Source organism: Hevea brasiliensis, chromosome 10 (assembly GCF_030052815.1).
Source record: "Hevea brasiliensis isolate MT/VB/25A 57/8 chromosome 10, ASM3005281v1, whole genome shotgun sequence".
Lineage (NCBI taxonomy): Eukaryota > Viridiplantae > Streptophyta > Magnoliopsida > Malpighiales > Euphorbiaceae > Hevea > Hevea brasiliensis.
Window position 1 is genome coordinate 17,509,966 of NC_079502.1, and position 12,653 is coordinate 17,522,618.

The window sequence follows — 12,653 nt, forward strand, 5'->3', positions numbered from 1 at the left end:
TTGACAGCATAACAATATGCGAAACTTTTACACGAATTCACGTAATATGCACGCAGAGACAAATTTAAAGTATATATAATTAATTTTTATATAAAAAAAAAAAAAGCTCTTAACGCTCCAATTTAATAGGTCCATTAATTGAGGTTTTTGACCTCTAAAAATCCTCAGAAAATTCAATACATATCTTTTACATTAAAAAATATTACCTTATCTGCCAAAACCAAACCTTACCTTGCCCAAAAACCTCCTCTAAACATAGTGTTAGGTAGAGATTAAACTTGAGAAATAAGCTAGTTAAAATTTGCCGTAAATTTGAATGAGTTGTGCCATTTGCATACCATGAACAATAAAAAGTTACAAATAAATATCCACAGGATGGACTCAGATTTCCATGGATTAAAAACAAATAAAATTGAGCTTAACTCGATAATATTAGAGTCTCTAAGACTGAGATCTGGAATTTGAGTCTCGGTCAGACAAAATTGTATAAAAAAAAAATACTGGGCATTAGAGAAGAAAATACCACTAAAGTTTTCGTATTTATTGCTAGTTTGATAGCCGTGGAAATGTAACTTACAAATCGGCTCTACAAGCATATCAAAAGAATGTTGAATGGTTGAATGGTGACAGCGTTTTGCCTCTTTTCCTGGCTGCTAATGTGGTCTATTTTCTTCACTAAAACCGAAAACTTACACATAGCAACCCCTCTATCCCTCGCCAGCTCTTGGGCTTTCGCATACTGATGTGCACACTCTCTCTTTCTCTCTAGACCTATTGGTGTAGCATGGCATGTATTCCAATACTAAAAAAAAAATGCATAAAAGACTCGCACACCTCATTCATTAACACTAGTTCATCATCCTCCAGAGTTTGGAAGACTCTTAAGACATCTCTTAGAATGTTGCACTCCACAAAGCTTTCTCACCTTCCCCGCACCGCTGATGGACCTCTTTAATCCTATCAGCAGACCTGCAAATCCCACTGCAGCTCCAGTCAAATGAAGCAACACAGATGTTACCAGCCTGCGCCTTCCACTCACAATCTGCAGTAATTTCATAAGAAATTCAGCACTTCTATACCTGAACGTATTCCTTTAGTACACACACTGAAGAAAGCCAGTTGTTGATTCACTCTTAATTTGGACTCTCATCAAAGTAATTATTAGCCCCGTGACAATCATATTGATTAAATAATTGTATTTGGAAAGGTAGAAATTATACATCATATTAAAAACTGACCAGCACTAGAAACATGCCATGTCAATTCAAACGACAAGGTCACTAATATAATTGCTAGTGTCCAGAATTAGCATTCTTAATTTTATGGTGAAAGCATCACTGGGCCCCATGAGAAGATCTATCATGAAATCATTGATGTGCATGGGGGAACCATAATATTTCTATGCAAAATTTCTTAAAGACTCTGCATGATAACTTCTCCTGACCTTCCACTAAAAGTTAAGCAATAAATATTCATATCAATGTGATACACGGTCAATTTCAATTTCTGGTGTGAAGTATAATTCTTGCAGGTGATAAAATTGATGTGACAGAAGCTCAGCCCCTCTGCTTGTGTGTGACATGTGAACTAGTATTTTTCAGCGAGAGAGTAACCATAGGTACTAACTATATCAAAAAAATGAAGAAGAAGAAGAAGAAGAAGAAGAGGAGTTGCCCATGTCTTAAATGATAACCAAACAGGCCTATAGAGTAATAGAAGTTTCAAACTTTCCGTTAAATAATGAATTTACCTGGTGGGGTGCCGCAACATAGTCTCCGGTCATCGATGTGCTCCACATCAAGTCCGATAAACCAAGATCCCAATGAAACATCCTCATTAGCATACTTGTGAAGAACATGCCTGAGACAATTATATCCATAATAGCCATCACAATCAAGAACAGAAAACCATATAGGCAGACCTTCAGATCCAATCACAAGCGTCCATCTTACATTCAAATGAAATGAAACTTACTGGTTTATCGATATGTATGTAGCCAAATCTTTTGAAATGGCATATAGCTGTCCAGTAGCATGGCGGAAGTACTTGTTTCCTGCCTCGCCAAATTTCCAATACTCAGGTTCATGGTATCTTACTCCTCTGTTCAAAATTATGAGCAGTTTAAGAACCTAGTAGTAAATTACTTTCTCAAAAATCTTCTCACAGATCAAACCCCAGAAAATTTCACTTACTTTTGATTAAGAACAGGACCAGATTTCATGCATCCAATGTATAATCGTGGTTTCTTTCGGTGTCTAACTAACGTTTCTCCAAGTGTTGCTGTATCAAGTTGCAAGGAAACAGACTTAGCATTTTAGAGAAGCATGAACAACAGCTACATAAGAAATTTAACATCACAAAATATATCTTCATCCTGATAGCAAACCACAAAACACAAAAAGTCATTCATGTTAAGTGTCATGTGGTAGAGGCTTTAAATTAAAAGAGAACAAATTTTTCACAAGTTAGAATTACACATGAAAGATAGTCTTTCCCTATTGATTTTTGTTTATCAACTAGGGAAAGAATAACAGATTTTACAACTTCACTAATTACATATCCCAATAACAAAAAGAAAACTATCATAAATCAAGTACTGTCATACCTATATTTACATGGACATCATCATCAACTTTGACATAGAAATCTGCATCCCATAAAGCAACAGCGGTAGCAAAATAAATCTTTGTTTTTGCAGACAATTCAAGGTACCCTTCAACATGGTCCTGGTCACAAGATTGCATCACAAACATGTAATTGATTTGTTTTTTACTTTCCAGAACTTCCCTTTCTCTCTCTTCTTTTTTTTTTTTTTTTTTGAAATTGAAGTGAGCATATGGAATAGGAGAGAACGATGGAAGAACAGGATACAAAAGCCTTACCAGCCTCAAGAAATCCCCATGCTTTTTATCCTCTGCTTCAATTGCTCTATCCAAAATGCCTCCTGATGTGGCACTGAATGATATAAAAAAGGTTTTTAAGTTATATTAAATCGATAGTCTGGAAGCATTATTGTTGATTATCTGTTGTCAGTTATGTAGATCACATATCCAGAAAGCAAAGTTCAACTTAAAATATTAATCAGGGTTATCAACAAATATTTAACATTTAGCAGTAAGACTACAATCAAGATCATAGAACTACTTCTGATTAATTTCCATTTACAACTTATGGAATTCATCTTAAAGATTGACTTACAATATTGTCCCAGATAAAGAAATCCTTTCTGCTTATGATAAAATCTAGTATAGTGTGTATATTCAGAAATAATCTTTCAAATAACCAATCAAGCTAAAAGCTCAGGCTTGTAAGAGAGCCTAAGAATAGGTTTAAATATATTTATGTTAATTGCAAGCATAAATTGATGACATGGATTTTTTTTTTCTTGTTTTTTAATCCATGAAGAATGAATTCACAGGAGATGACACACAGTTCCATTGAAAAAAGTAAGAACATCATTCCTAAAATCCAAAGATTTATCTTATGTATACAATTATCCCAAAAGAAACATAAGCTTAATAAATTCATCTCACAAGCTATGAACAACAAAAAGATATTAAAAAAAACAGTTAACTTGAATGACCAACAATTTGACGCATCAAGCAAACACATTGATATTATAGGACAAAATGCACATCCAATTATTCAAATCATAAAATGAGATTAGAACCTCACCTATGACCAATGACAAAGCGAATGATGATGCCCTTCTCTTCCTCCAGTTTCTTCCTTTTTTCACCTAGTTTCAATGTTTATCAAAAAAAAATCAGAAAAAAAAAAAAGTTTCTAACCAGAAATCAGAATAGCATAGGAATATTGAAGAAAAAGGAAAAAGGGGCGAAGGAATAATTCAAGAACCTTGTGGTGTCCATGTTGCACGAATTGAGTCTCTTCTTTTCCGGCTGCTGAAAGCAGTATTAATTCCAACAACCGTCAAATACCTTCTTTTCCCAGATGAACCAGTCTTCTTTAAGTCCTCTGATACTGGAGCTCCACTAAGCATGGACTCCTGTGCTGCCCTTGCAGCAGCTAATTCCATCTCTAAATTTGAAATTGTCTTATCTAATGTCCTACATTCCACATGCTATGATAAGCTTCACACTCAAGATGTTGTCATTTTAATCCAAAGAAAATGCAGTATTAGAATCTACAACTGTTATGAGCATAAGCTATGCTTACTGTATGGCATTATGAGTCTTGTACACTTCCCCAATTATATCCTTAGAGTCACGCCTCACTTCTTTCTGTTTCAACTAAAGGGACGAGATCAAATTACAAAAAGCCATTTGAATGATTAATCATGTAAGATAAACAAATGAAATAATGATGTAGATACCCACAGTTCTAATTCCACAACCCTCTGAAACCAACTTTAGTTTTTCAGCTTCCATTGCAGTTGTCCTTGTGATACCTTTAGACTCAGGAACAGTCCACATCCTGTCACCATTTTACCTCATTAGTATGTCATCATAACTTAAGTGCCAACAACAAGAAGCCTTGAAGAAATTCTGATCACAATTATATATATATATATATATATATATATATATATATATATATATATAAGAAAAAAGTAGGAGGTGGATACTTTTTTAATTATTCTTTCCAAGAAATCATTCTGATATAATAACATTTAGCCTATGTAAAGCTAAACTGCACCAAAAAGCTGCAATTGAATGCTAAACAGATACAATAGGAGCTCTTGTTTACTCCCCTTTCCTGCCAACTGATTTAGTTGCAGGCTATAAAAGGACTAATTCAATTCTATCAAGGACTTCTGGTCACAATTGCCATTTACTGACCAAAAATTATGGCAGTAAATGAATCAGAGGCTTCCCCACAGACCCCACCCATTAATGTGGAAGCAGGTTAATCAAAAAGTAGAGATAATTCTTCATGGTAGATGGATTTCTAACATATAAACAACACTTGAAACCACCACCTTAATTAAAATCAAACAAAGAATGGTAAGAAAAACTATGACAAAACATTTATTAAATAAAACTGGAGGCAGCATTGAAACAAGGCTGTGAATTCTTGTTAAGACTTGAATTGACTTGCCAACAAAACAAAATTTCAGAAAAGAAAAGAGAACCAAATAAAACCACAAACTTTGAATTGTTTGCTTCCTCCAAATATCGATCTATCTCACTCTGCAACTAATAGGCCTCAAAAGAGACCAAGAAATACAAGTCAAGAAAATATTTCACAGTATTAAGATTCCAAATAATTCAAAAGGAACTCATCTGATTAAAACATATTTGCCCACAAAACCAATTCATACATGTCTATACAATAAAGAATCTGCCAAATATAGATCTCAAAACGGAATAATATCCTGATACCCTGCTTAAGAATCAAAATTTGAGAAAATTAACTAGCACCATTTCGTGACAAGAATAAACTCGACTGAATTGAATCAAAATCCTGACAAAACTAAATTACCTGCCAAAGGATATCACCAACTAAAAATGCATGTAAAGAAAACAAAATATACCTATTGGTTAAGAGCATTCCAGCACAGAAACAACACAAGCAAAGGAAAAGGGTCCATTTCTGTGATATAACACTTTTAGAAGAGTTCTGCTCTCCTCTGCTCTTCAAAGACATCTTTTATTCTTTTGGTTTCAAATTCTTTTCTTCCACACACAAACCAATAGCTATCTCAACCGAAAACCCATCTGCAGAACAGAGAACAGTAGCTCAATCGGAGATACCCAGGAAAAGACAAATTGAATTTGAAGGAGTTGAAAATCTTTTTAGCAGGAAAAGAGGTGAACTTGGAAGAGAGTACATGTACAAGATTTGAGACAAGAGAAGTGCATGGAAGCGGACAAGAGATATGCGGAGAAGCAATGTTTTTGTTCTTTTTCTTTATCCTTTGAAACCTCCCAATTTCTACGAGAAGACCCGCCACTAACCGCTCTGCCTCTATCTTATTACGAATTTACCATACCGTCCTTATTTAATAACACCCCAGTAAAACAATCTACCATATTGACATTAATGCCCTACCATTGTTTTGCATTATTCTAATGTTTTCTTGTCCTCTAAATTTTACTAGGCACGTTTGCAGGGGGTAAATTTCACACGAATTACTTCAATTTTGGTGGGAGTGTGCACGGCTTTTGGATTCGAATTGAACTGATCGGATTTAAAACTATGTTAAATTGAATTTATTTTATTATTTTAATTCAGCTTTAACTTTTTTATTAAGAATCATATTAAAACTATATTGACTCGTATTGAAACCAAAAATCGATATATATATATATATTATTTTTTAAATATATTATATATTTTTAATATAATTATATATTTATATATAATTAAGATTATATTATATATTGTAATTATAGATTATGTATAATTTAATATTATCTTTTATTTCCCTACTTTCTTAATATTTTTAGTTATAAATATATTAAATTATTTTATAATTCTTAATTATAAGCACATCACTATATTATAAATAGTACAAAGTACACTTAATTATCATATGATTTTACAATTTTATTATTGAGAGTCTAAAGAATTTTTTTTTTAAATTACAAGCTAGGGCTTGGGGTTTGCACCATTGGCATTTAAGCGACAAAGTATCAAAAATGTAAAAAAAAAAAATACTAACGTAGTGTCATTTTCCTTTCCTTTTTTCTTTTTCCTGGGATTGCAATGTCTAATAGCATCACATTAGTATTTTTTAATATTGTTATGTATCGCGAAAAGCGTGTAACTATAAAGAAATAAAATAAATACATAAAACATTAATATTTATATGATTCACCTTCTCAAAATAGGGTTACATCCATGAACATACCATCTTTCACTATCAATAATAATAAATTATCAATTATAAGTTTAAGTTATATTGCTCATCAACCTAATTACACCCATGAGAACCTACACTATATAACTGCTCATAGTAAATACATTAGTTAGTCCTCTCATTCTCTTCTAGACATAACTTAATATATTTACCACTACAACTCCTAAACCTCAAAGGGTGTATTCAACTATATAGGCAATAGTCCTTTCACTAATAGACAAGAATCATTTCCTCTTAAATTCTATGTCCTTTCTCCACCTTAGGTTGAAGTCTCTCTCTATTGCAATGGGCAAGTGTCACTCATCAATGGGCAAAACCAAATCCTCAGCAATTGGCAAAGCCACTCTCTACAATGGGTGACAATCCCTCTCCATAGACAAAGTTACTCTCCATGGGCAAAGTCACTCCCTATGGCGCGAAGCCAATAACCTTTCTACTATTCTCCTATTTATAGTGATAATTCCTTCAATTCTAATCTGATTAGGAGTCCTACTCAATTTAGGAATAACAGTAAAATAAGAGTTCTACTTTATATAGGAAAAGGTCTCTCTATAAATCCCACTATAATTTTAAGTTGCAAATCTAATAAATGCATTAGACATTTTGTCATCTAAGTGTTACAAGTGCAAAATCACACGTCTTGACTTATAGAAAAAAATTCTTTAACCCTCAATAATAAAAGTACTTAACCACACTAATTGTAACGGTTGGGCTCCAACCATTAGAGGAATTATCCGCTTTGGCCATAAGCCTCGTGGTTTTGTCCCATAGGTGGAATGGAGAACTTCCCAAGAGGTCACCCATCCTAGGATTTCTCTCAAGCGAGCACACTTAATCCTGGAGTTCTTCCAACTCTCCAAGCCATTCCATCAAAAGGCGCCTCTTGTGATTAGTTCTCCCATTTTATATATTATTACTTTTTTAACCCAAGACCATTTCTATGCTTTGCCAATGTGGGATTTGCCTAAGGGACCTTTCTCCTCCCCTTTCGGGACTTAGCGTCCTCACTAAGGTTTGCCCTCACTAAGGTTTGCCCCACCATCGCCCAAGAGGACACGCGAGCAGCTCTGATGCCAATTGTAACGGTCGGGCTCCAACCACTAGAGGAATTGTCCGCTTTGGCCATAAGCCTCACGGTTTTGTCCCATTGGTGAAATGGAAAACTTTCCAGGAGGTTACCCATTCTAGGATTTCTCTCAAGTGAGCACGCTTAACCCTTGAGTTCTTCCAACTCTCCATCTAAGTGTACTTTGCTCTTCATAATATGTGTAATCCTTAATTACATATGTACCTTACAGTTAAAAATCATGTAATTAAGAAATAGCTAAAATGTATATTATATGAGTTATTGTGTATTAATAACCAACTTTGAAGATTAAATGGTAATTAAGGTAAACTTTCCATGGAAACAATTGCATAAAATTATTTCAAAAACTGAAACGTAAACTGAAATCATACTGAACTGAATTGAAACTAAAATACCAAGATCAAACTGAAATTGAAATATCAAAGAACTAAATTAGAACCATAACTAAATTTCAATTGACTTCGAATTCCTAAGCAAACTTCGAACCCAAACCACATACCCCTAATTGTAATAGCATGACATCTAAATTTCAATTTGTAATATAAATAATCTCAACTTTAATTGAATGAATGTAAAATTCCTTTTGACTTATAATAACAAGTTTCTTAGTAATGATATAATAAAATGATGTAAATACCTTTCTTCTCTCTATATATTTATCTATCTGCTCACTTACGCATAAATAATACATGCTATCTCTCTAATACTCACTTTGTGCCTCTCCATCTCCATCTCTCTCTCAAAGTCTATGTCTTTATCTTTAACACTCTATTTGTATCTCTCTCCCTCTCAATCTCTCTCTCTCTCTCATGCACTCTTTATCTCTCTCCCTCTCTTTCTTTCAATCTCTCTCTAGTAAGAACATACATAAATAAACAAAAAACTATCCAAATTCAATCTAAAAAAGTAAAATCAACTAACAAGTAAAATGCAAAATCATAAAACATGTAATCAATAATCCAATTGAATCAATTTTGCATAGATTTCACCCATAATCAAATTTAATAAATAATAAAATATAAATTGAAAATTGATTCAACAAAACTAGAATCAAAACTTCTTCGACTTTCCATTTCTCACCCTCCCTAACTTTTTCTTGCTTACATTATTATATCAAACTTCATCGTGGTACTTGCTGTGGTTGTTGTTGTTATTGTTATTATGGCCAAGTTAACAATTATTTTAAGAACTAATATTATTACATATCCAAAAGTCACAATGAAAATAAAAATTTGCAAATAACATTTGTGCCCATACCATCATTACCTCCTGCAAAATGCCCATAGCAATGCTAACATAGAGCCATTAGATCCCCTACAACGCCATTCGTACTAATGGCCAAACCCACTCATCCACCCCCGTCACCATCTCCTCCATCTCCTAGTTTCTCATTCTTGTCCTCAGCATCCTCAAATACCCACACCAAGACCCCAACACAATCTCTTCTCCATCCTTCCTCCTTCATAAACCTACGACCCATTATTATTTAAACAGATAAAAAGCACAAGAAATGGGCAGCGAAATTATGATTAGGGACTATCTTAATAAGATTGTTGAAGAGGCGATTGACATTAACAATTGCCCCATTGGTGAAAGCAAAAGTGGAAGTGTGGGTAGAGAGTTGGGACTAAGTTTATCGAAGAGTTAAAAAGCATTATTGTCATCAAAGAGCCATGATTTGGGTTCCTAAAGTTAAAACTTTCCTCAAAATCTATTAAATGTTGAGGGAGAGAGAGAGAGAGAGAGAGAGAGAGAGAGAGAGAGAGATGATGATGATGATGATGATGATGGGTAAATGGAGGAGAGATGGAGAAAAGGGGCATTTAAGACTTTTTCCTTTTTAATTTTTTTAATTTGAAATATCTTAAATGAGTTTTTTAACTAGAAAAATAATACAAGAAATTAAAAATATAGCGACAAAAATTACTGATCAATTATTTTTGTTAGCATTTACCCACAGTTTACTGACAAACAAGGAATTAAAATATAAACCAATTATTACCGACGAAATTACTGACCACTTCTCGACAAAACATTTAACGACAATTAGTTTTCGTAGGTAAATACGGAGCCAAATAATGGAGGCAAAGTAATTAGTGACCAAATGTAAAAACTAGCAATCAAAAACTTTATTGGTACTTACTGGCAAACAAAATTTTTGTAGCTAAATTTAAAACGAAAATAAAAAAATAAAATTTTAAAAAGGTAAAAAAAGTACCGACAACAGCGTATTAGTTGGTAATTACTGATGACCAATCATTTCGTAGGTAACACATTTGAGAAAATTAAAAAATAAAATTTAAAATGGCTAACACAATTACCTACCACATCCAATTTATTGGTAATTACCGACTCGTAACAATTTCATTGCTATTGTTTTAGGGAAAGTTAAAAAAAATAAGATTTTAAAGAGAAAACAAATTATTGACAACAACCCATTAGTTGGTAAATACCAACGAACTACCATTTCGTAGCTACAGTTTAAGTGAACATTTAAACATAAAATTTTAACAAGCCAAATATAATTAAATACAATTAGTTGGTATTTACCAAAGACATAATATTTCGTAGCTAACGTTAAATATAAAATTGAAAAAATAAAATTTTAAAATGGTAAACAAAATTACTGACCAAACTCAATTAGTTGGTAAATACTTACTAAATTCCATTTCATAGCTAACTTTAAAGAGAATATTAAAAATTAAAATTTTAAAATGGCAAACAAACTTACTAACCAAATAAAATTAGTTCGTAAATACTGACTAAATACAATGTCGTAGCTAAAATTAAAGAGAAAAATAAAAAATAAATTTTAAAAATACAGTTTATGTAGAGATTATTATGAATTGCATTTCGTGAGTTCTTTCCAAATACAGTTTGGCAAGCATTGACTAAGTTGAGCTTGTTTTTCAAAAATCTTTCTGCTACAAATATTAAGGTGTAAGTCATGGAGCGTCTAGAAGCAGAAAGTCCCATTATTATTTGCAAGTTAGAGCATATATTTCTTCCTGCCTTCTTTGACTCGATGGAACATATTCCCATCCATCTACTATATGAGGCAAAAATTGCAAGGCCAATACAATATCGATGGATGTATCCTTTTGAGAGGTAATAGAGAATCATTATTTTCTTTTTATGTTGTAAAATTCATCATAAACTTTCCCTAACTCATTTGAATGTTTTGAATTTTCAAATTTCTGCGACACCTGAAGAAAAATATAAAGAACAAAGCAAAAGTAGAAGGTTCAATATGTAATGCGTACTTAGTTAAAGCAGCATCCAATTTTTGTGCACATTATTTTGAGCCTCACTTCATAACCCAGGATCGATAAGTTTCCCGTAATGATAGTGGTGGGGGCAATGATGAAATCGAAGGAAATTTATCAAAATTCAAGTATCCTGGTTGACCATATGGCAGAGCAAAAATAAGATGGTTAGGAGACGATGAATATAAGGTTGCCCATATATACGTCCTTCTAAATTGTCCTAAAATTGACATATATTTAAAGTAAGTTTATAAAAACCCCAACATATAAGTTAAATCTCTCAAAAGTCCTTTGTGAATTTGCCTTCTCCACTGACAATTGCCAATTTATCTATGTGTAGTAAGTTTCAGACTGAACTGCAATAAACATCACGTAATATCGATGATGTAGAAATTAATGAATTAATAGAACAATGATTTTCATATTGGTTCAAATCTTATGTAAGTTTAGATTTATATAAACCATTCCATCATCTAAATGTAATTAGTAATTAAATGTGATAATAAGAATTTAAATTCTCTTCAACTTATCAGGCGAGGAGTGCAAACATCAATAATAAATTCATTAATGATTTAGCACAGGGACCATTAAAAAGTGTGATATCATATCCTATGTATTTCATAAATGGATATAGATTTCACACAATCAATCATGGTGTCAATCAATTCACGATGAATAACGGAGTTTGCATTAGGGGATCAACATATGGTGACACCACTGATGATTACTACGGTCTCTTAAAAGAGGTAATTCAACTAGAATACCTTGCATTACCAATAAAGAGAGTTGTTTTCTAAAAGTGTGAATGGTTTGATATAACTCTGAATGCAGGTATTAAGGTCCACAAACACTATAACTTGGTGGACATTAATCACAGAAAAAGATTGAATAAATATGAACCATTAATACTTGCTTCGCAAGCTGAATAAGTGGTTGACATCCCTTATCCGAGCTTGAGACGAGACAAGGCCGACTAGTATGCAGTGTGTAAAGTGAAGCCTAGGGCCATTGTCGTCATGCCTCAGATAAATGTAACAGAGCCAATACCTGACCAAACATTCCAAGAGGAGGCAGTACAAGTGTTGCAATTGATACAGAAGTAGCAGATGAACAGATTGGACCCCTAGACAATCCAAGCTGTGAACCACTAGGGCTTGCAACTATTGAAGAAGAGGAACAACCAGACGAAGAAGTTCTATTTTCATCATTAGAAAGTGAAGAAGAAGATGAAGATGAAATTCATGTATATGATGATGATAGTGATAGTGAAGAAATTATATTGTACTATATAGATAAATTGTTGATGTATTTAATATTTTGTCATATATTTTGGCAATGCACTTTGATTTACTAATTTGTACATTGTAATATTCTTAATTATGTTATTGTTTTATTTTTTTATGAACTGTGAATTTTTCATAAAGGAGATACATATAATAGTTGTGCAGGCCAATAGGCAATATTTTTATTGTAG

General features: G+C 32.9%; 1 protein-coding gene across 3 annotated transcripts; it reads right to left on the reverse strand.

Annotated features, from left to right (window-relative positions):
* Positions 1-307: 307 nt before the first annotated feature.
* Positions 308-5,928, reverse strand: LOC110646498 (probable beta-1,3-galactosyltransferase 2). Of its 3 annotated transcripts, XM_021799948.2 has the most exons (12): positions 5,795-5,928; positions 5,498-5,681; positions 4,341-4,437; positions 4,180-4,253; positions 3,859-4,070; positions 3,676-3,739; positions 2,883-2,955; positions 2,606-2,726; positions 2,193-2,280; positions 1,975-2,100; positions 1,751-1,860; positions 308-1,042 (listed from the first exon to the last, which is right to left on the reverse strand). In XM_021799948.2, the coding sequence occupies exons 2-12, from the start codon at positions 5,608-5,610 to the stop codon at positions 894-896; spliced, it is 1,227 nt and encodes a 408-aa protein (XP_021655640.2). In that variant the 5' UTR covers positions 5,611-5,681; positions 5,795-5,928; the 3' UTR covers positions 308-893. The 3 variants fall into 3 exon arrangements, with proteins under 3 accessions (XP_021655640.2, XP_021655642.2, XP_021655638.2); XM_021799950.2 differs by having other exon boundaries at positions 4,180-4,244; positions 5,498-5,906; XM_021799946.2 differs by having other exon boundaries at positions 5,498-5,904.
* Positions 5,929-12,653: the final 6,725 nt, after the last annotated feature.

What these genes read in the sequence shown, in the direction of transcription:
- LOC110646498 (XM_021799948.2), bottom strand. Translation starts at nt 5,610, where the DNA reads ATGTCTTTGAAGAGCAGAGGAGAGCAGAACTCTTCTAAAAGTGTTATA. An exon ending in TGCAACATGGACACCACAAG is followed by an intron (nt 3,740 to 3,858) that starts GTTCTTGAATTA and finishes CATTGAAACTAG; the next exon opens with GTGAAAAAAGGAAGAAACTG. An exon ending in TGATGTCCATGTAAATATAG is followed by an intron (nt 2,281 to 2,605) that starts GTATGACAGTAC and finishes AACTTGATACAG; the next exon opens with CAACACTTGGAGAAACGTTA.